We start from the raw sequence: 24,342 nt of genomic DNA on the forward strand, positions 1-24,342 counted from the left end.
ATATGAGTTGTGCATTCGTGCACCAGCCCTTCAACTCCTGAGATAACATTGCAGACAACTGTATTCAATAAACGTTTTGTGTGGTTCTGCCAATAATACCTAAATCTTTAACACTGAGTATCGCCCTTGAGGTAGGAACGAAGCGTGGAGTGCTCTCAGAAAATGGACAGAAATCGCTACATTTTTCGACAGGGGCGAAAACAAATTCTTCCGCACCAAGCTATTATATTGTAATGTTTTATTTCTATCATTTCCAATTATTAGGTTAGCCCTGCATTGGAAAAACAATTGTGAGAATTACGTTCGAGAGTCCTGCCCAAAAGGAGAAGCATAGGTGGGCTGAGGGCGGTAAACGTTTATGCCCTAGCTAATCTTGGAGGAGGTTTGAAGTTACGAAACTGTTCTAAATTTCCCCAAGTTAGAAGGAGAAAACCTTGGAATAAGATAAAGGATGCATGGGCAAGAAAAGAAAACAACGCACGAAAATGTGACTAGAGCCTAATGGTCGCTTTACGTTGCTTAGTCAATTTAAAAAGCGTCCCACCTGAGCTGATAGCGTACGTAATGCACAAACTACTCTTTCCTAATTCGAACGCAATAACTGGTCGATCGAGCTGGAAATCCGATGACAATTTCCCGGCCATGTAGCCTGTAGCATTAAAATGGCACCAACATTCTGAGTGGCTCTCAACGCTGGCATACACCAAAACAACGCATCCGTTCGCTTCAACTCTCTTTGCAGTTTCAATCGTGTGCGTGCTCCGAACTAACGTCCCAAAAGAATGTGATGCGTAATGTGGCTTCATAGAAGCGGCGTCATCGCTTACAAGGAGAAACTCCGAATTCCAATTGTGCGAGCTTGGGAGTAGGGATCACGGGCGGGCGCTGGACTCACCCAGTGGCTCAGCATTCACCAGTTAACCAGGGCGCTCTGCGCAACGTGCAGTTGAACTAACACCAGGCGACGTGTCCGCTTGTGCTGCCCTCAGCGCCTATCAGCGCGGTGGTCCCATAATACCAAGATACCCGTTCCGCGACAGGACCTCGACAGAGCATTAGACATCATTCTTTTCATCTGAACAAAAAAGAGGAAAGGCTGTTTTACTGGTTTGTGCTATGTCAGGAACGCAGTTAATGTGATATTTAATTGTGATCCGGTAAATGTCGGGCGAATCTGTATATGCCTCCACCGTTGACCGGATTTAAACGGTAAAATAAAAAAACGCCGATATTTGCACTGATGCTCACAGCGGCTCACAATTTCCAGAAAATATCGCGTATTCTGGAGAAAATTTGAGGAAAATGCGATAATTTTAAACAATATTTTTAATATTGTACACGTATTTGTACTGAAACGTTTTCTCAATTCCCGGGTATGTATGGCCTGAGAAGTGCCTCACATTTTTTCGGCGCTAGTAACCGATAAATTTACGAACCACGCCACCAGTGCAGAGTTTGAAAAACATTTCGGTTATATACCACATAAGCTATCCTTGCGATTTTTAAAACATTTTTGTAGCGTGAGGTACACTGGCCGAGGTTGAGCAGCTTCGTGTTGCTCCTGGAGAGCCGTGCTGCGCATGCGCAAGGAGCAGTTACGTCACACGTTGCGCAGAACGTTGCTCGTTGCCCGGCGTCTCACACACACCCTACGCGGCTAGCGTCTTCGCCGACCTCCCTTGGAACGGGGCGGCTCGGTCCACTTGATGATCATGCTAGGGTTGGCCAGGTGGGGAACCCATGGCTCGTGCGTAGCAGCAACACTGGCGTGTGCCTGTGCAACCAGCTTAGCTCTAGGGCGATTCGAGATGGTGCGCAGAGCCACCTGTTAAATATACATGTGTCACATAATGCGTATACCATGTGTGTGTCATTGATGCAGCATTAAGCATAATCAATCTATCTTAGCCAACCAGGAAAGCGAAGAACAACCAGGTGAACTTTAGCTCACGCTACCTATATCCTGGCAGATCCGAGCTAAGCCACTGGTGAATTTTTTGCAATGGACATTGGTGTCAAGACGCAGAGTATGTGAATTTCGTTTTCCGGCCTTTTTTGAGGAGCAAACCGCAAGTTACCAGTTGAAATTGAGTAAAAATCTGAATTCAAAGAGTTGATAAAATGACATTATTGCAATCTGTAGGTTCCTCAAATTGACTCTTTTTTTACCCCCCTCACCTCTTTGTTGTTTCTTAGTATTGTTTTGTCATATTTCTGTTATTCATTATCTCAATATTTCTGTTCCGCTGCTCCTTCAATCAATTTCTATTCCACTGCGGCAAAACTGTACGCCTAATTTCCTTTTCAGCTTACTTTTATTTCTCCACAGCTGTGAGGCCGCGCGTTAAGCGGCGGGCGTGTAACCCGCGCGAAGATGATCAACGAGAAGTGACGCCTTGGATTCGGAACAATTCTCAACGCATTCATTCTGATGCTGACGACACTGTCTCGGAACCTAAGGACACAAACTACAATCACACTGAAAACATGCGCAACACGAATACAACCTAAAGTCCTAACAAGAGTTCAAAAATAAAAGATTTCGCACATGTTAAAGATTGCCAGGTGCTCATAAGTATGCTGGAGCCCTCCACTGTGGCGCGCCTCATCGCCTCTCTAGCGTGGGCTGGTTAAACCTCATCTTCAATCAAACTTATACCCGTGTTCCTGCCAGTAAACACTATAGTTCGAACTTGTAAACCAACGACTAATCTATATGTGGTCCACATTCACTAACACACAGTTTAGTATTTCTTTTAAAAATATAGCATATTTTAAAGGAGTTTTTATTATTTGGAATACGTGAAGGGCCAAATTGCACGTTTCAGCAACGAGTCCCCCCGAGCTCACCTTTTGAAGTTTTTTTAAGCCTTTGGGTTTTCGCTGACTCTCCGAGCTTTCAACGTTCTTTTCAGCGATGGTATCGGCCGCACAGGAACCTTCATCCTCGTGGACAGCATGCTTTCCCAGGCCGAGGCTGAGGGCGAAGTCAACCTTGTGGCTCATCTGCATGCCATGCGGCAGAACAGGGTGGACCTTGTTGAGTCTCCGGTAAGATCATTTGGACTTCTTTCTACATCAGTGGCAATGAGATAAATATGGTACCGTGTAATAGCGTACAGTGCTGGTGTACATCGATCTGAAATATGGAGACACCTTCGACGAACATGCACGCGCTCGTAGAAAAAGGAATAAGGAAACTGTCGTTCGTCGCTCTTGTGTTGTGCCGTCCTGCTGTCCCTAAACGTTTTACCCGTTGACCGAAAGGCGCGAAGAATCCACGCTACAACTAGTGTTTGTAATGACAAATGTCCCTTCGAAGCAGCCATGATAGAACTTTACAAGGGTACATGCCGGAAACAAAACCATCTATGAATGTGTGCATAAGGTGGAAGGTTTCCTAAAGAACAACTATTGATAATAATTAGACAATGAATGATTTATATTAGCAATATTGTTCACTTGCACTTGCAACCATTTTTAAACCACCTTAGAAAGCACACAAAGTTTGCTGGAAAGGCAACCCTCCATTCCACCCCCGCAAGCTTGGCTTCACCAGCATTATAAAAGTGCCGCACCATTTACAGGAACTCCTTGAAGCAGCTGTTATATTTCAGCTACCTCGAGAGCAGTAAATGTAGTGATAACTGTAGCGGTACCAGTTACGCGGTCGATACTGAATTCATTGTAATTCTTTTGTTGTCATTATCTGACCTTGCAGGAACAATACATCTTTGTCTACAAGGTACTTGTGGAGATGCTTTGCTCTAAAAAACACCAGCTCTCTATCGGAGATTTTGTCAGGCTCTACCCGAAGCTCAAAACCAAGCTTCCTGCAACTGGCAAGAGTGCCATTGACCTCGAGTTCGAGGTAAGCTTTTGCTGTATAACCTCTGCAAAACTTTCTTTCGTGTGTGCCTAGCTGGCGTAGTACGCCGGAACAGCCTGAGACTAGGTGGGCCTTTCTTTTTTCAGTACCCAGAACAATGGTATGAAACCGTTCACATGTTTTGAGCCATCACGCAAGAATGAAAACCTTTTTTCTTTACTAAAGCGTCTTTATGGTTAGGTGATGACCGTCTGTTGACAGTTTACGCTATTGACAGTGCCTTTATGCATTGTGCAGGGCTTCTGTGCATACTCAGGATTATATATAAAGGAATGAGCTTAATATTAGGTGGAGGGAGACACCTTAATTTGGAAAACCAGGGGAGTAGGTGGGGGTCAGGATTTATTGCTTTCACCAGGGGATTTAACAATTTACTGGATACAGGAAGCAGGAAATTTAATAAAAGATAAAATTTCTACAAACTAAGCAAAAGTGGCGCAAAACAGAACAACCTCTAAGTCTGTAATTTCCCCACCCCACAATATTCAATTTTTGTAATGCGCGCCATAGTGGGATAGTTGCCCGATTTGAAAGGAGGTATACTTTTTGTCTGAATGTACAGTTGTACACATTGCCGCTTTAGTAATTACCCGCCATCAAAGAGGCATAAAGAGAAAGAGAGTAAGAGCTCCCGCATTTTAATTCCGGAATACCCGTGCAGGTAGTAGGCATTGTCCACCGTATCCTTAGCGCCACCGAAGCGGCAGATGGCACATATTATGAGACGCTTGCATAAATTGTTTTTCAGAATGTTTTTCGCTAAACGCGCATGAAGGCTTTCATTGGGCCTTCGTTAGAGCTACCCTAATAAATATAGGGTTACACTGAAAATTTAACCAGTCCTATTGAATAAAATGAAGCGGTAGTCACGTTGAAACGCGTAATGAAACCCCGGTGGGCTTTTTTACATAGTTTCACGATCACCTGGCACTTGATTGTTTCTACCTTTGTTTCCCATTTTGAGTCATTCATAGAACCTTCAAAACAAACTTTATATCATTCATTTTCAGTATTTAACGAGCGTTGAGCGGATGAAGCAAGGTTGTGCGAAATGCTTATTTTTGCTGTATTTGGTTCAAGTAATAATAACTAGAAATGGTTATCACCGGTTGTTATAAGGGCGCGTCAAATGTTCTTAAGTTTCCGCTACAGCAAGTCGCATTGTACGATATTCCTGCTCCATTGCGTCAAATTCATATTCGGGTTGTTTCACATTTTGTGAAAAATCAGCCCGCGGCTGCCTTAAGTCCTATAAAAATCTATCTTTGTAATCTTATTTTTTTCTTGTTTCTTCTTACACGGGGCACGTTGAGTAGTCATTCATGAGTATTCATGATGGCGGTGACTGGCGAAACCGCGGACCCCAAGCTACGACGCATAAGCTGTGGCCAACCGTGGCGAGGTGTTGAGGGGTGAGGGTACAAGCCTCCACGTTGGCCGTCGGATCATTAGCCAAACTCCGCCTGATGGCCTCGATGTCTGTCTACGAGAAAGGGAGCTGCAGGACCTCTTTGCCAATCAGAGTAGCAAAAATAAATAAAGTAGCTCGTTTGCCTGGTTTATACTATGGCACATGGTATTCTCAAAACCAGTTTTCAAACCGTTCAGCCCTGGAGAGGTTCCGCACCGAAGCAACGAAGCCCCTTTTCAAGAACCAAATATTTTGTGCAGCACAAACTTTCTCCAGATAACTTGTGATTCACTCCCTAGAAGCTGAAATTGCACTCGTAACCATGACCGTGTTCAAAGTAGCATGATTCCTGGAATTTATTGATGGTAGGATTTATAAGTCTAAGAAACGGTCATTGAGCAGAGGGGGTCATTCTTAAAATATAAATATTGAACGAAACGGAACAAGACCTTTTGAAGACTTCCGTGACTAGGGTGTAACCGCTATGAAGCGAAATACCACGAGACGCGATGGCAAGAAGATCAAAACCAGGCATATTGTCAAGGACGTTGACAGAACCACCGTTCCTCGTACCATTAAATCTGCCTTCATTCGCTGTTAGCTTCAGCCATATATTAGAATTAGTGCTTCAAGTGCCAGCGTTATGGGAATGATACAGGCAAATTCAGAAAGAGGCTTACATGTAAAAAATGTGTACAGCATGACCGCCCCACTGCGAACTGCACAAGCAACACATTCAAATTCTCGAAAGGAGTAAACACCCGCCCAGCCCATTTCAGGTCTTCTGACGTTTTTAAAACTGAAAAGAAAATCGTACACTTGAAAGCCGCCGAAGACATCACTCTTCTCGAAGCATTCAAAAAGCTTGCTATGTTTTCCTGCAGAGCATATGCCGACCCAGCTCGCCCGGGGGCGGAGTGGCGTTTGGTCTCAGCAGCGACCCAGTAGTGCAGTGCAGATGCGGTCTTGCCCCCGCCCCCCTCTCGGTTGTCGAAAGTAGCCCAGGATGTTTCTCTGCTGTCGGGAGAAACACCTGTTAAACTGGCATCTAGCACCACTGTTGGGAGACAGCCTGCACTCCCCACTCCTGTTCCAATGACTACTGAAGGCACGATGGGTAGGGATGTCGGAGTCGTCGGTTCTCCCTCATCACCACTGCGCTGCTGCAGCCACCTTTGCAAGGCGCAGCCGGCATTCTTAGGCGTGCACGACCGAAGGAGCCTGATCTGTCAGCTACTCATTTGCCATAAAGTGAAGAGATGGAGGTGATGCCGGCCTCATCGGCTTCGCAAACGTTCAAAGACGGGAGACCATCCATTTTAATGCTGGAAGAACAAAACGAAAAAGACGCGATACCATTCACAGTCCACGGAACTGCCGGAGACTTTTACTGAGCTTAAATTATGTCAAAGACACACTCGCCCAACACACCGCTCTGGCAGTATGTATTCAACAAAAAACTTGGGTGCTTCCGGGCTACAGCGACGGATGCCGCCGCTGTAGCCCGGACGCGCGTCAGCAGAAAGAAAACATTGAGGAGCCTCATTCGAAGGGTGAGACAGCAGAACATAGCCATCCCGATGTGCTTGCTGGGCGCTATATCACCGCGCGACAAAAGCGCGGACACCGAAACAATTAGGAATGTGAGCTTGTTGATTCCAATTTATACCGATTTATAGGTAAGTAAGTTTGAGAATTGTGAAAACGCTGGCGGAACTTTTATGATCATTATTTATCTAAACCAGCTGGCGCCTTTCACCTTTTGTGATCCCTGTTAAAACAGAACTGAATTGGTATTCAGCAATTCAAACGGAGTCCCATTCGTAGCAAGCAGTGCGGAGAACGTAGTGTTTGTTTAAAGGAAAGGTGCGTGCATGTGGTCTCTGCATCCCGTATTTGTGCCCCGCAAACCATTCTTTAACGTGTCTTTATGGTACAACCGCTTCATTCCGTCGTGTAATGGGTCACCCACGAGGTGCTCTCGAACAATTTAACCAAGCCGTGCGAAGGAAGCGTGCAATGGACGTGAAGCTGGGCCTAAACAGCCCAAACAAACCGTCGCTAAAGCAGACGACAAAGCCGGGTCTTGCCAATACGCCCGAGGGCTTGGGCGCGCCGGGAACGCTGGGTAAATTCGCCGCGCCATCTACAACGTTATCGGCGAGTGAAAACCGCCCTTGCCTCCGTAGCCGCGTTTGGAGTCTATTGTCCCACACGCCACGAAAGAACCGTTGGCTGATAGAGGTAGAAAACTTTGCTTTCAAGCAGCGGTATCTACACAGACTCTCTCAGTACTATCACAGCACTCACGTGCAGGATAGCAAACTAAGCTCTAGCCAGGTTACCTTTCCTTCCTTTCTTCTACATTCTTTCTTCCTTCCTTCCTTCCTTCCTTCACAGCACTGCATTCCAACAATGGAGGCCAGCCTATAGTGGGAGGCATAATACACAATGTATTATTTGCTGAAGATCAAGAACACATACCTGCATTCTGCTGGGTTTCAAGCCACATGGCGAATTATGGAAACGAAAAAGGTATACATGTGCCGCATAAGCCAGTAATGGAACAATAAAACAAGGATTCGATGTAGTGGTGGTATGACATTTCTATGGAGTAAACTCGCAGCCAAATGGCAGTCCTCATGTGATACCTAACATAACAACAATCCTCACGCGGTTAAATTCACCAAAGAAGAGTGGGAATCAAGCGCACACGAATAACGAGTCAGAGAAATTATGCTATACCGTCTCTTTATAGGACATTCACATTTGACACATAAGTTCCTCCTCCTGAAACAAGATAAAACGGGACGTTAAGAATTAGACCCAGAGCTAACCCTAAACAACACCTTACTGTCATGTGCGACATCTGAGGTCCTGATAAAAAAACATCACTGACGATTACTATGCTGCAGAGTACAAAATTTGTTAGCAACGCTAATTCATGTCTTCTCGGACATTCCCGAAGCAGTAAACTCTCAGCCACAAGGCAGCCCTCACGGGATACCCAAACTAACAACAAACTTCACACGGCGAAATACGTCATAGCAGAATAGGAATCATGCAGACATGAATAACACCTCACAGAAGTTATACTGTGTAGCCTCACCAGAGGACATACACTCCTGACACTTCACTTTCTCCTGAAGCTACAGATAAATCGGGATGTGATGAAAGTGACCAGGAGCTAACCGTAAACAACACCACACTCTCATATGTGAAATCTGCGGTCCTGAAAAAAAACTCCCTGACAATTACTGTAGTCCTTAAAGGGAAATTTGTTATTAGCGCTAACTGCAGTCTGACGCAGTGGTAACGCACGTCGGCGCGCGATAATGGGCTGTTATCTCTTAGTGGATCGCCGGTGACCATGTTGTCACTAATCGTATTTGAAGCTCAGGCGCAAATCTCACGTGGTTCGGATGAGCCACGCCGAGTGTGGGAGACGGACACTGACAGAGAGGGCGCTACAGCAGTGCGTGCCATCCTCCCCCTCACAATTTTGCCAGATGATCTGATGAGCATCTCTAGCGGGCTCCACATACACCGTCCCCCGCACACTTTCGCCCCATTTTATTCCACCGCTTTCTTCATGCCTTCGCTCGCTCGGTTATACGGTCCATGCCGAGGCTGTCGCAATGGCCGCTGCCAAACCCTAGTAGCGGCCGCCAGGGCGCTTGCGGGCTAAATTATTTTATGATGGGAAACAGCACAAAAACAAAACTCGGACAAAAAAGGACCACTAACAAGCCCAACTCGCAGTTCTTGTTAAAACATCTTAGCCAGCTTTAAATCAACACATCCACTTCCACCACAGTTTACTCCTAGGAGACGATGCCTGTGTTAAAATTTCTTTAGTTTCACGTATTCTGACAGAAGCAACGCTCCAAACAGGCTCTCAATATCCTAGAAAATAAGCAGTTCCAGTCAACGTAAAAGCTGTCGGAAGTGCAGAGCAATGATTCGCCACAGGAATGGCACCTCCATCCTCCACACTTTGCTGACACCCCTCACGCTATCCCCGTCTCTGTCTCACTCCTACCTTGATGAATTGAACAGACGTTTGTTCAATGCAAATAATCTTCCTCGCCCTCTCTCTGTTCGCGGCCTTCTCCTAGACGGCTTGCGTCATCTTTTCTTCCTTGAGCAGATCTATTGGGAATTGTGTTCTTTTGATGCATTCTTTCATGTTGCACGTGCTTGAGCCATTTGCATCATTCCTAGCGCGTTTTTTTTGTCTTCTGCAGCCACTAGATGTTGCTACTATCGTAAAAACCAGCCCCATTAGCATTTGTTACTAAATGAACGCGGATACTACCGGTTAATTAATATATTTTTCCTAAAATGCACCTGCAGTTTTCTTTGCTTTATAGAGTGAGGAAATGTACGAAAAGTTCCAGCGGTAGGGGGAGTTTTGAATGGTTCTGCATATATAAACCTCTTGTTCAAGCATCCTCTTCACTTTTGGCCAAAATGCGCAATAGAGAGACAAGCGCGTGTTTTTTTGGAAGCCGCTGTTTGGGTGCTTGGCGCCTCGGGACTCTCGGTGCGCGACTCTGCATGTATGAGGTCACGTGACTGTGGACGAGCAAGACGACAAGCCCGGCCCCTAAAGTGCGCTGCACTAAAAACAAAGAGTAAAAATAGAACCTTCTTTTTGGCGCATGATGGCCTTAGTTGCTGATGTGCCATTAAACACAAGACAATAACAACGTTGCTTTTATTTCTGATCCGAGAAAAGGAATCACCTAAGAGTTACTCGATCATTCTATGTTGTCTTATCTGCGCCGGTGGATGTTTGCAATGAAAAATGAAACCTTTTGCTACCGTAATTTCAATTTCTCATTGAGAAATAACATTACCATAAGAAAAACATTTGCTAGTCTTATCATAGTTTTTCGTTGAGAAATAACATGACCTCAGGGAAGAGTAGTTCCCTGACCTCAGGGAAGAGCAAAAGCAGCGTTACGTCTTTACAGCTACATGCACCCCCCCCCATCTTTTTGTACAAAAAGGAATTTATTTTAACGGAAAAGCAGTGAAACTTGTATTTCCGCCGTCCAGAGTTACCAGACAAAAATACCACGAAAAAAATACCCAGCGCACGTGGGCGTGCGCCTTCTGGGCGTGCGTCGTCAACGCTCGTGCGATTGATTGCGCCACGTGAGGAGCTCACGGGAAAATAAAAAAAAATAGCGAGTGCACGTGAGCATGCGCCTCGTGAGGAGTGCCTCGTGTCGGCCAGCCGGAGCTTCCAGAAACCTCTCAGTGTTCATGGCGCGATCGATCGCCTGCTGTTCTTCTCGCAATTTCGCGTGCATTCATCCTTGAACGATAGAGCAAGAATGCCGAATTGGCGCTAAGACGCCGGGTTCGCAAATCGGGCCCCGTGGGTTCTAACGCGTGCTGACGCCGTGCATTTTGGGAGAGATGGGAAATTCTGCGGACAAAAGTAGTCACACCTGCCAGTCATGAAGAACTTTCAACGCAACTTTCAGCGGCCGAAATCTATGTGACATGCACACCCGGGTGTCCGATGAAGGGGCAGGGGCCACCAGCTCTGCTGTTTCGTCAGCTTTGGACCACTAGTGCAAGCCGCGCCGTTTTTAGGGCTTAACATTTTTTTACGAGTACACCCCACCCCCCCCGTTACTCAGTCAGGACTGTGTAACGCCCTGCCCTGATACGAAAATGCAGATATCGTGGAATTCGCACCTGTGATCGCTGTAATAGCGTAAGTAGAGACAGCTGGTCCCACGAAAATATAAAAAACTGAAAAAAGGGAAAAAATACGAAGAAATACGGAAAATGGCGAGACGTAAAACGCATGGCATTTCCACAATAATACAGATTTCTCAAAAGGTCCACCTGTAATCGTGTTAACAGCGTAAATGCAGATAATTGGTCGAACGAAATTTTGAAAAACCAGAAAATAAGAAATATATAAAATAATTACCGAAAATGGCGAACCATGTAACGCCCTGCATTTCCAAAAAAACTCAGACTTTGCGAAAGTGTAAATGTAATCGTTTCAATAACGCAAATCAAGGTAACTAGTCGGGCGACATTTAAAAATCTAAAAATGAAGAACTCATTTAAAATTTACAGAAAATACAGGGCGTATAACGCATGTCCTTTGCACAATAATACAAACCTCGCAAATGTTCCACCTGTAATCGTTATAATGGCATAAATGGCATATTTGGTGGAGCGAAATATTTAACAAGTAACAGAAATCTGAATTTTTAAAATATTACAGATAATGGCGAACCCTGTAACGCCTTGTGTTTCCACAATAATGGAGATATGGCGAAAGTTTCAAATGTAATCATTATAATAACGTAAAATGAGACAATTGTTCTGACGAAATTTTGAAATGCAAAAATATAAAAAATACTAAAATGTTGCGGAAAATGCTGAACAGTGTAACGCTTGTATTTTCACAATAATGCATATTTCGGGAAAGTTTCCCCTGTAGTCGTTTTAAAAGCGTAAATGAAGATAAATGTTTTAAGGAAACCTATAAATACAATAAATAACATAAATATAAAAACTTACGGTAAATAACAAATTATATAATGACCTGCATTTACACAATGATGCAGATTTTGGGGAAGTTCGATCTATAATCGTTATATTATCGTAGATGGGGTAATTAGTAGAAAAAAATTTGGAACGCTTGCAAAATTAGAAAAAAGATATAAATAAAATTACAGAAACTGCCGTACCATGTAATTCCCTGCATTTTCCGAATAATGCAGATTTCTCGAAAGTTCCGAATGTAATCGTTATAACAGCGTAAATCAAGATAACTGGTCGAACAAAACTTTGAAGAACTGTAAAGTAAGGAAAATATAAAGCAATTACTTAAAGTGGCAAGCTGTATAGAGCCCTGCATTTCCACAATAATGCAGATTTCGCGAGTGTTCCACTTTGAATCGTTATAGGAGCGCCATTGGAGATAATTGGTCGGTCAGGATTTTGCAAAACCAGAAAATATGACTAACAACTCACACTCAGGACAAGTGGTGTAAGAAAGCTACGCATTAGTAGATAATTCTATCAATTTCTGCAGATTTCTTTGTTTGCACGCGTGAAAGCTGTGCTAATATTTACTAACTGCCTCTCACTGGGAAAAAAAGGAACAAGGACGAAGAAGAGGAAGCACCTAGGACCCTCGCTAGACTCCAACTACTAGATTTCAACCAGTTGAGGTCTAGCCAGGCTCCTGTGTGCTTCAGCTTCGTTCTAGTCCCTTTTTCCCCTTGAAAAAGGCAGTCAGTAAATAACAAACTAGCCAAACTTTGTGCCTTAAGGGATAAAATTGGCTGAGACAATACGATGTGTTTTAAAGGTTTTCTGCCACACGGCCGATTATTGCTGTGAAGCTTTGCCTCAGACCTCCAAGTAGTTCTAAAGTTTATTTACCACCAGCACAGAGCGGTACACTATCATTTGCTTGCCTCAGCAGGTATGTCTTCTAGTTTCCCTTGGCTTAATTGCGTTGCAATTTTAATAACCATCAAAGCATCTATTGCTAAAACTGGTAGAAAGTTGGCCCGTTACCATGGTATGGCTTCAGTGACTCTATCCATGCCCACAAACAGCACAAGACCAAAACTGGTAGAGTGGAATAAATTTTTTGATTGAGCATGTAGGTTTTCAGTAAGGATGGAGACTCACAATTTGCTTCGATGTTTTGTGACTGCCTCATAGAAATGGTGAACTGGATTGTTGTCTACGTCTTGAAGGCATTTAACATTCCTAAAAGATTAAAACAAGTGTTCCTGCGTGCCGTTTCAATTACCAGTATTCCTTCTACGTTAACCTGTTTTTTAGATAGTTGGTAAAAGAAACTAGTCCTGCGTGAAATCGCGCCGGTGGCGCTAAGCTCAGTCCATAAATTAGGTTTTGACAGCATAGCTTACCGAGTCGTAGTGGGTTTGTTTATATTATTCGTTTTGCTTCCATATATTATAATAAAATATAATATCTTATTCTATCCTATATTATTATATTATAATATATATAATATATTATTTGCCTTCATGTATTATTCCATGTGCCTTCAGGTAGCTCTAATAAAGGCCTGTTTTTCCGACAAGCCCAAGGCCTTTTAAAGGGACACTGAAGTGAATTTGTCAAGCTCCCGTTTTTGCTTGCACTGTGTAGACTGGCTCAAATTAGTACACTTTTCATCGTTTTTACGATTGACAAATCGGTAATTATTTTACAAAGCGTGAAAGAAGAAAAACTACCATGCGCGGTTTGCGGCGGCCGCACCAACTAAAGCTGTGACGTTAGGAGGAGCGGGCACCGTGATTGGACGATGCCCAAGGTGAGCAACCAAACAAGTTTCGGTTTCGGTTTCGGTTCTGTAAAACACAACCGGTGGCGTTGTTGGATGGGCATTCTCAATGACTCAGTAATCATCGTACCGCGCTTCTGCCATGTTGTCAGCTGTAAAAATGCATAAAGATAAGCCTCCTAGGACGGCTTGGAATAGTAGCATTCACTAGCCGAAACCTACGCAGTGCATGAACGCCCTCCGCGTACCCGTAGACGCCCAAATGTCATGCGCTTTTCCCCCATAATTGGAGCTTGCCTCCCCCATGCCTGTATCGTAAAAAGCGTGTTCGCACCAGGCCAAGGGTCTGTTCATTCTGGTCTGTGCCCACTGCCTGCAAGCAGTCGGTGCTTATGGCAACATCACGCCAACGAGAACTCGCTAGCGCGCCATGCATGTGCCAGCCTGCGCGCGTTTTGTGAACTAGTTCGTGTAGCCATCAACGTTGCGGCCCCAAAAAAGGTGAACTCAATATAGAAAACATAGGCGGAAAACAAAAAAGTTAACTTACAAAAAAAAAAGCACGTACCCGCGGGGATTCGAACTCGTGACTTGCAAAACATTTGCGGTGACATACCCGGCGCCCCCGACTACTGAGCCACGGAGCGGGACGCGAAGGCCTTGCTAATATAGGGTATATATTGTACAACCGGTTTACACTTTTATTTAGTTTTGGCATTTCAAGCCGCTTAGATGACTATTTGTTGTACTGCGATCGTGCAGTAAGCGTCGCCCGAGTTTCCACAGTAGCTCACGTCTAGCAATTGCATTTCGTAGACGGAAAAGCGTTCGCAGATGCGTAGTCGTGCTGCTGACCGCTGTGCTTGTTCGCCCAGCGCAAAAAAGTGCTTCCCGTGCCCTAGTTTTACGCTGTACGGTAAAATTATCAGTTGATTTTATTTCCTTAGTACCTATATTGACTTCGCTGACTCTTCTCCTGCCTTCAAGAGGCCTTATATTTTCCTACTGGCGTACCAGTCAGCGAAGCGTCGCATGTGCGCTTGTGCAGCACTTGTGTGAAGCGAACTTGACTTGGAGCTAGATACAGTGTACAAACAAACCAAGTAAAGAAAGGCACATTCTTCCATTCACAAACGTGTCCTGGCTTCGTTTCAACTAAGCGAACGAATTGCGACCAAGCAATTTTTTTTTAACCTCCTTGATTGCGACGACCCGCCGGCGGCCGGCGGACGAAACGCTGGGCCGACTGACTCTGTCGGCCGGGGAGCCGTGCAGTAGCGCAGCCGTGGCGCAGCCAATTGCCAGCTCATCCCCTCCTGACGTCACACGAAAACGCCAAAGAAAATGGGCGAGCGTAAAGAGAGGAGGACAGCATTTTCGAATTAGTTTTTCTACTAAATAAAATCGCGTAAACGCGGCTAGAGTGGTCGAAACATGGCCTGGGGACTCCGGACTACAATTTGCGCTAGTAATCCCGCAATGTTTACATATCACTTCAGTGTCCCTTTAAGGCTGTCCTTCCAATTATTCCATAAACCGCTGCCCTGAATTATGCCTACTTCTTCTCAGCCACTGTCAAAAGTTAGCTGAAGCTCTGAAGTAATTTTCTGGTCACATTCTTCATTTCCGCAGGAACTTGGCCACTTGTGTCTTGGTTCAGGACCGGTGCACTTTAAAAGCGCTCGCGACGGTAAAAACACTTCCAAGAATCTCTCGGGTAAGAATCCTAGCTGGTACGTCGCACAAAACGGGACATTCTTGTACGTTGTGGCGTAGTAAACTGTTTATTTCCTGTCATTACAACATTGTGCATCCATCTTTTCAGGCGACACTAGGAGGCCCCTTTTGAAGGCACCATCTGATGCTTTAACAGCGGACTACATCAACGCAGTATACGTTGATGTAAGCAGCCATTGCTTCCTACAAAAAGACTTCTATTGCGATGCGAAATTGGCTGCCGTGTTTCTGTGGGGCCATGGCTTTATTTTAGTTTTAAATGTTTTCTAAAAGCATAACACTATAGCTTGATAATCGTGATTTGAAGTTGTGAAACACGTTCGAGACAAACCATTTGCATGTAGTGTTTGTGTATCGCGTCCCAACGCCGAAAATTGGAGAGTCCATATAAATGTACTCAAATCACCACAACTGAGTGTTTTATGTTTTGCGCGAACTTCTTTCGGGGAACTTTGTTTTGCCTAGTGTTTGTATCATGGTCCTCCTTACAATCACGTGGGAGATGCGCGAGGTGTGATATCTTGTTATTTGGGCGCCGAAACATTTGCGAATGAACCGTCGCATTAAATTCGTACACTGCTGATAAACGTTCGAATCAACACTATTAAAAATGATTTAAATTTTATACTTAACTTTGCTCTCCCACCTTGGTTTGGAATCGAGAAAAGTATTCAAATGTTCCTAGAAAACACACACTGGCGATATGCTCATGATCACCTCTGTGTACGTGAGAAGGTAGTGAAAAAGCATTACTAAATGCCGGTGCGCGAAAATTTGACACCCACCTCAATGCAGCCATACTGCTACAAACGAAAGCTGATGATGATGATGGTTTGATTTTATTGGCGCAAGGCCGACACGGGCAAAGAGCGCCAAACAGAAAGTTATTTGATGAGGAGACAACACGAAATAAAATCAGTTAAAAACTATGAGTACGGCTGGTGTAAAGGGCCAGGGTGAAGAACAAGAGTGGTTAAAAAATAAATAAGGTGGCTGGTGTATAGGACCAGGGGTAAAGCTATGGGTGGTATGAGATGAGTTGTAAAAAGTGAACTTCTGATAGGAACTTAAACGTGCGCTGAACAGAAAACATGGCATCATCTCCTACGAAGTATGATGGGTGTGGTGGAATATGTCGTGTGTGTAGTTGAGGGAAGTGTTTGCGTCGTGTAGTGTCGAGTGCCTTACATTCTATGAGGATGTGGATCACGGATAGGGCCTCTCCGCACCTGCTGCACAGAGGTCTTGGAGATCCAGTGAGCAGGTGCGAGTGCGTTGGGTGAGTGTGCCCTATCCGTAATCTAGCCAAGGCGACTTCAGTGTATCTATTGCGTGTGTCGGTGGTGTATGGTCCCAAGTGTGCTTTTATTACGTGTAACTTGTTGTCGGTTTGTTCGCTCCAGTGTGTTTGCCATGTTTTGCGAAGTTGTTGTCTGATGTGTGGTTTCACGTCGGTGTAGGGTAATGTGGTTATGTCTACTGTATTCGAGAGTGTAGCAGCAGCGGCCATTCGATCCGCTGCTTCGTTCCCGGCTATACCACAGTGGCCAGGGACCCAGCAAAGGACTAGTTTAAATTTGTGGACATACACAGACATAATACCCTTGACTATTAGATTTACAACGTGATTTTTTGAAGACTTTGTTGACGACAACGCCCGCACGACACTGAGGGAGTCTGTATATATAATGGATTGTGGGATGTGACTTTGAAGGATATGATTAACAACAAGAAGTACACCATAAGCCTCTGCCGTAAAGATACTGGTATTACTGTTAAGAGTTCTAGTGACATTAAGGCCGGGCCCATGCGCCGCGCAGGACACAGAGGTGGAAGTTTTAGAGGCGTCCGTATAAAATTCAGAAAATTGATACTTCTGCTGCAAATACAGGAAGTGCTGCAGAATTGCACATGTGGGAGCTCGGTTTTTATCTACATGTATAAAGGATGTGTCGCATGATACAGGGCGGAGATGCCATGGTGCTATAACATCTGTTTGAGAACTTTGTATGGTGTCTAAAAAGGAGACAGAAAGCTCTGACGCTTCCTCTCTAACTCTGTAAGAGAAGGGCGCAGAGAACGATGGTCGGTTTAGGAGTAGTGCAGTCATAGACGTATCATAAAAAGCCGATTTAAAAGGATGGTGTGGCATAGATGACATTTTAAAAGCAAAAAGGAGATCTGTGTATGCTCGCTGACGTTGTAGGTTCCACTTATTACACTCCACATAGAGGCTTTCGACTGGGCTAGTCCGGAAGGCACCACATGCCAACCGGAGCCCCAGATGAAGCACTGGGTCCAGCATTTTGAGGGATGTCTTACTTGCTGACCCATAAACAACGCTTCCATAGTCTAATCGTGAACCTATCAGGCTGGTAAAGACACGTAAAAGAAGTTGTTTGTCAGCCCCATATGAAGAGTGGGAGAGAACCTTGAGTATATTCATGGCCTTTAAGCATTTATGTTTAAGTTGTTTTATGTGTGGAATGAACGAGAGCTTTTCGTCAAGGACTACACCTAAAAACTTGTGTTCATTTGTGACTGGAATTGAGACACCATTGAGTTTGATGTCTGGATCCGGCCGAATGCCGCGCCTTTTCGAAAACAGAACACAAGTACACTTCACTGGATTAAATTTAAAACCGTTGCTATCTGCCCAGCCAGCTAGCTTGTTAACACCAAGCTGGACTTGGCGCTCGCAGATAGACAGGTTACAAGACTTAAAGGATAATTGCACGTCGTCTACATAGATTGAGCAGGAAATGGTTGGTGGCAGAGCCTTCCGAAGAGAGTTCATTTTTACAATAAACAACGTGCAACTCAAAACTCCACCTTGCGGAACACCGTTTTCCTGCACATGAACTCTAGAGAGTGCAGTTCCAACTCGCACGCGAAACGTTCTTTCAGAGAGGTAACTGGCAAGCGTGTTCCACATGCTACCCGACATACCAAAGGACTTCAAATCGCTGAGGATGCCGTACCGCCAAGCAGTGTCGTACGCCTTTTCAAGATCAAAGAATACTGTCATACAGTACTGCTTATGGAGGTAAGCATCTTTAATGTATGACTCTAACGCAACGAGTTGATCGTTCGTAGATCGCCCCGCCCTAAAGCCCGCCTGGCAGCTCTCGAGAAGACCGTTGTACTCTAAGAAGTACACGAGTCTCCTGTTTATCATCTTCTCGAGGAGCTTGCACAGGCAGCTTGTGAGGGCGATGGGCCGGTAGCTAGCTGGAGAGGAAGGGTCCTTTCCTTCCTTCAGGAAAGCCACTACTATGGCCTCCCTCCAAGAGCGAGGAATGTGCCCCGAAAGCCATATGTTGTTGTATAGATGTAGGAGTGTTTCAAGAGTGTCTGGGTGTAGGTGTTGTATCATGGTGTATGTGATTTTGTCTGCACCTGGAGCTGAAGGCTTACATGTGCTCAGAGCAACCTTCAGCTCATGAATTGAAAAAGGAGAATTGTAAGAAGTGTGCGACTTGTTGTTATCACGCAGGGACTTCTTTTCTACAGATGTTTTGTGTTTCATGAAAGTGTTTGTGTAGTGTGCTGAACTGGACACGTGTTCGAAGTGTTGTGCAAGTGTGTTAGCCTGGTCTTCCAGTGTGTCCCCTGTTGTACTAACCAGGGGCAGGCTGTGTGTCTGTTGTCCTTTTAGTTTTCGTATTCGTGTCCAGACTTTGTGTGTGTCAGTGTATGAGTTGATGGAAGTAAGGAAGGTGTGCCAACTCTCCCTTTTCGCCTCACGACGCACTCGCTTTCCAAAAGCCTTTGCCCGTTTAAAAGAAATGAGGTTATCTGACGTGGGGTACCGCCGAAGGACACCCCACGCCTTGTTCTGGGCCTCTCGCGCCCGCCTGCAGTCCTCGTTCCACCAGGGCCTCCTTGGGGTGCGGGACCCACTGGAGGCCTGGGGAATGGACTTTTCGGCGGCGTCGAGGATGTGCGCCGTGACGAGTTGGGCGGCTTCCTCCACGTGTAGGTGTTTTATGGATGTGTGGTGTAGTTGAGATGTTTGTGTGAATGTGCTCCAGTTTGCTTTTGATTCATTAAACCTTTTATGGGAAGATGGACTGCTCGGGCCTATACCTATATACGTTAATGAAGTGGGGAAATGGTCACTACCATATGGGTCCGAGCCCACACCCCACTCAAGACATGGAAAGAGAACTGCGGAACCAATAGCCAAGTCAAGATGAGAGTATGTATTGTGTCCTAAGTTATGGTATGTAGGCTGTTTTTTGTTGAAAAGGCATGCTCCGGAGGATGTAAGAAACTTCTCTAACAGGCGACCTCGGGCATCCGTTCTGGAGGAGCCCCAAAGAGAGTTGTGCGCATTAAGGTCGCCTGTTAGTATGTATGGTTCGGGCAGCTGGTCAACCAGTGCCTCGAAATCAGAGCTCAGAAGTGCAAAATCAGGAGAGATGTAAATAGAGCATACCGTTATCAACCTATTAAATATTATGGTACGGATCGCTACAGCCTCGAGGACAGTGTTTAAAGTGACAGGGTGGCATGCTAATGATTTCCGGGCGATAATGGCCACACCTCCTGAAGAGTGGGTGCAGCCAACCCTGTCCTTTCTGAATACCATGTACCTATTTAAGAAATTTGTTTGTTTAGAGTTGAGGTGGGTTTCCTGGAGACACATAATACTTGGCTGACTGGCATGCAGAATCTCATACACATCGTCAAGATTTTTAAGGAGGCCTCTGCAGTTCATTGGATAATATTTTCTGTTCCCATTATTTAAATTTAAGAATGACTGGAATGTGTGTGTTCGTGTGTGTTCATGTGTCGTCTTTCGGGGCTGTTACTCTTGGATTGGGCTTTTTGGTCCTTTCTGTAGGCTTGGAAGTCGGTGGCCGCTCCTTGCGCTGCGTTGCAGGCAGGAACGGCCCGACGTCCATTTCGTCGTCGGATGTCCGAGGGGTGCCCGACGGACCGGGCCCCCCGGACTTGGCCCCTCTTCGGGAGCCCTTCGTTTGAGCCGCCACCGTCGGGGGCGCCAGAGGTGGCACGGGCGGTGCAGTGACGGTGGGAGCCGGTGCGGGGCCCGTGGTGTCCATCACCTCGGTACCCTCCAACGGACTGGAGGACGGGGAGACAGAGGCGGGAGCGGCACCGGTCCCGACAGGAGTGTTTTGCACCACAACCGCTGCCTGCCTCAGCAAGCGGCGTAGTGCCGGGTTGGGCTGCGTGAGGCAACCCAGCGGGGGGCGGGGGTGGGACCAGGTCAGACTCGCTGAACTGGGTCCCTGTGGAAACCAGACGCCGCTCCGCCCCCCGGCGAGCCGCGTCTGCGTACCTCCCCAGAGGGAAAGAGGCGAACCTCTTTCGCGCCTCTGGGAAGGTGATGTTCTCCGTGACCTTGATGTTAATTATCTTCTTTTCCATTTGAAATTTTTCACACTTGCGGGAGTAGGCTGCATGCGCCCCCCCGTAGTTCACACAAGAGAGGGTGTCGGATGTACAGTTGTCACTCGGATGGTCATGCGACGCGCATTTTGCACACGTCGTTCGGCCACGGAAGGAGTTTGTACCGTGCCCGAACCGCTGGCACTTAAAACAGCGCCGCGGGTTCGGGATGTAGGGACGGATGGAGCAACGGATAAAACCTGCATTGATGTGTTGTGGAAGAACTGCGCGGTCGAAAGTCAAGATAATGTGTTTGGTGGGAATCTCCTTGTCGTCTCTGCGGATGGTGATGCGTCTCACGGCAGTGACGCCCTGATCCTTCAAGCCGGAAAGGAGATCCGCATCCGTTTCGTTCAAGAGATCAGTCTCGGATATCACACCTTGCGAGCTGTTGAGGCTCCGATGGGGTGTGACCCTGATGTATAGATCAGCCAGTCTAGTCTGAGCTAGAAGCTTCGTGGACTGCTGCTTGTCATTTACCTCGATTAGTAGTTCACCAGACCTTTGTTTTTTGCACTTATATGATTTTCCTATTATGGCTTCAAGATATTTTGCGATCAAGAACACTGACTGAGATGCAAGAGGGTGGGTTGGATTGAGGGACTCCATGACAAGAAATCGAGAGTAATGATCTGGTTCAGGAAATGTCAAAGATGGCAATTGGGGAAAAGATACTTCGGTGCGGCCCCTTTTCAGGGACCGATCACGTTTGGGGGGGGTTTTTGAAAATGCCATACAGTATGTATAGAAGCAGGGGACGGGGGTACTTTCTTCCACAACCTTACCCTGATAGCTGAGGAGGTCCCGGAGCTCCCTGCCTGATAAACAGACAGGGAGCCCATCCGCCGGAGCTTCACCTGGGCTCCGACGGCCACCGTTCGTGGTTTCTAACCCTCCACCTATAAACACATCGCCACGGTTGGATCCAGCTTATGTTTGGGGGCTCGGGGTCCGCGGTATCGCCAGTACCGTCACCAAGATTGCTCAAGGTGCCCCATGCGGGGACAAACAAACGAAAGCTGTACAACTTCTTTAAAAATTTTGCAGTTAAAGAAAGTTTCGTCCTGTCCTTTACTTCCAGTTGTGGATCAATGAGCTCTCACGCTTCACAAGACCAGCCCCCTGGTTAGTTGAGTTGGTAGAGCGACTGCCCTACATAGGCGTTGGTCCCGGGTTCAATTCCTGGACAAGGACAAATCTTCAACTGCGAAGTTTCTATGGATGCTGATAGCTTTCCTTTGTAGCGATGCGGCTGCATTGGGGTGGATGTCAAATTTTCCTTCAGAGAAACTTACTCGACCTTAAAGATTTTACCCAACTCTGGTCGTTTAAAATACCGGTATGATTTATCTTTTTTTTTGTAAATAAACACAACAACTAAAATTCTACCCAGCAAACATTTTCAGTATCAGAAAAAAACTTTGAAAACGAGTACGACTTAGGGAGCGTTGGAGCAAAACAGAACTTCGCTGCATTGCTTCCTATGTCGTGTCGTCGCAATTTTGGAGAACTGCCTAAAAAATAATCTCTCAATTGTGACACCTTATAAAAGATGTCAATGCGCCTAAGATAGCGTATTTTGCGGAAGGCCGAAGCTGAATGCAGCGTCATTGACAATTAAAACACGAACACTAAGATATGAACCTGAACACAGAAATGAGCAATACAGTTCGCGGAGGTCCAATAAAAGAGTGCTATTGGAATATTTGGAAACTGGAATTTTCGAACCTAGTTACTGCGTTTAAGCCACGCATTCATTGAGATAAATGAAGGGAATGGCGACAGTTGTGTGTTCTGGTTCGTAGTGTCCTAATCTCCTTTCAATTGCCTATGACTGTACGTAATTTTTTTATGTATACCTCTCACTCATCGTATGTTGTGACAGCTGATTTCAATCAAAGCACCCTCCCGACTTATTTACCACGCTATTTCTTATACTTTTTTGTTTGAGATGGGTGTTGCATTTTCCCGCAGGGATTCAAGAGGAGTAACGCATACTTGGTTACTCAAATGCCACGGCCAGAAACCATCTGCTACTTCTGGGAGATGTTGGCAGGCAGCGGAGCCGTCATCGTCGTCACCCTTGGGACTCTCGAAGACGAGGTATGCACCCTACGAACACAGCTATTCGGTGAGAACTGGCCAATTTGAAAAAGAATACCTCGAATTTGTGTGCAATTTTAACTGCTACATTTGGGGCGACTAAGCTCTTAGAAGTTTATGAATAACAAATCTCGTTTTTAACGTGAAGGGGTTCCACAACGCGTAAATCGATTTACGAGCCACCGCACCGGCGTCTTGGCGCCTGGTAAACAACCAGAGAAACGCACCTGTTGCCTTCACACGTGACCGCGTCACGTACGGAAAGGGGAAAGGCCGGAGAAAGAAGTTGTATTGGCTAAACAAATTTTAATCCAACATGGCTGAAGTTTTGGATGAAGTATTCGTAATACGTCGATCTGGGCGCGAGGGCGTTCTGTGCTGCGCTCACAGATGAACTGATATCTCACGACACAAGTGCAAAACCTATCGCTACCTCTGACGACAGCTACTAAAAGGAATAATCCTCAAGCTGCCGTCCTCTCGGATGTTATGACTGAATCGAATTCCGACGATGTCTACATACATAAATGTGTGTACATACATACATATATCCATACATGCATTAACACATACATACATACGCACATACATACATACATACATGCATACATACATACATACATACATACATACATACATACATACATACATACATACATACATACATACATACATACATACATACGTGCATGTATTAACACAGGCATACGCACATACATGCATGCATGCATGCATATATACATACATGCATACATACATCAATCCGTGCATGCATTAACACCTACATACATACATACATACATACATACATACATACATACATACAAACATACATACATACATACATACATACATACATACATACATACATACATACATACGCTCACCCACAGATGACGGAGGGGTGCGTGTCGAAGATGACTGCTTTGAATTCGCTGCGTTTTTTGCTCCTACAATTTCATCTCAACTGTTTTCTCCCACAGACGGTCACACCAATATTCTGGCCTGATCTCAAGTGCACGAGGACGTATGGGGACGTGACTGTGGAGCAGGACGACAGAGAAGACTTCCAAAGCCTTGTCGTCCGAACCTTCTTGTTGTTGCGGAGATCGGTGCGAAAGTTTGCTTTTTGCGTTCCGAAACTCGTTCCGAAAAAAAATCCTGTGACGTTATAAATATCTGTCCCGAAGGTGGCTTGTGAGTCGCCATCGTAGTCACGTTCTTTGCTAGGGGTTTTTCTGGGCACCTACAAAACACAAATAAAATCCGGTGACGTGATAAATATCTGGCCCAAAGGTGGCTTGTGAGAAGCCATCGTAGTCACGTTCATTGCTAAGGGTTTTGCTGGGCAGCTGCCATTCGCAAACAAACTGCGGTGTCGTCATAAATATCTAGCCCGAGAATCGGTGGTGAGTAGCCGCTGCTAACCTGTTTTACCTTTTATCAAGCTCAGTTTCTTGGCCGCCTTCGACAGAA

General features: G+C 45.6%; 1 protein-coding gene across 1 annotated transcript in view; it reads left to right on the forward strand.

Moving 5' to 3' along the window:
* Positions 1 to 24,342, forward strand: part of LOC144162560 (receptor-type tyrosine-protein phosphatase T-like) — a 73,713-nt gene that overhangs the window by 27,648 nt on the left and 21,723 nt on the right. Inside the window, exons 12-17 of the mRNA XM_077693150.1 lie at positions 2,916 to 3,051; positions 3,722 to 3,871; positions 15,241 to 15,325; positions 15,434 to 15,510; positions 22,738 to 22,866; positions 23,850 to 23,978. Coding sequence (XP_077549276.1) covers positions 2,916 to 3,051; positions 3,722 to 3,871; positions 15,241 to 15,325; positions 15,434 to 15,510; positions 22,738 to 22,866; positions 23,850 to 23,978 — 706 coding nt within the window. The remainder of the gene's footprint in view (positions 1 to 2,915; positions 3,052 to 3,721; positions 3,872 to 15,240; positions 15,326 to 15,433; positions 15,511 to 22,737; positions 22,867 to 23,849; positions 23,979 to 24,342) is intronic.

This window comes from Haemaphysalis longicornis, unplaced genomic scaffold, assembly GCF_048455015.1.
Source record: "Haemaphysalis longicornis isolate Haplotype H1 unplaced genomic scaffold, Haemaphysalis longicornis Haplotype H1 scaffold_12, whole genome shotgun sequence".
Taxonomy (NCBI): domain Eukaryota; kingdom Metazoa; phylum Arthropoda; class Arachnida; order Ixodida; family Ixodidae; genus Haemaphysalis; species Haemaphysalis longicornis.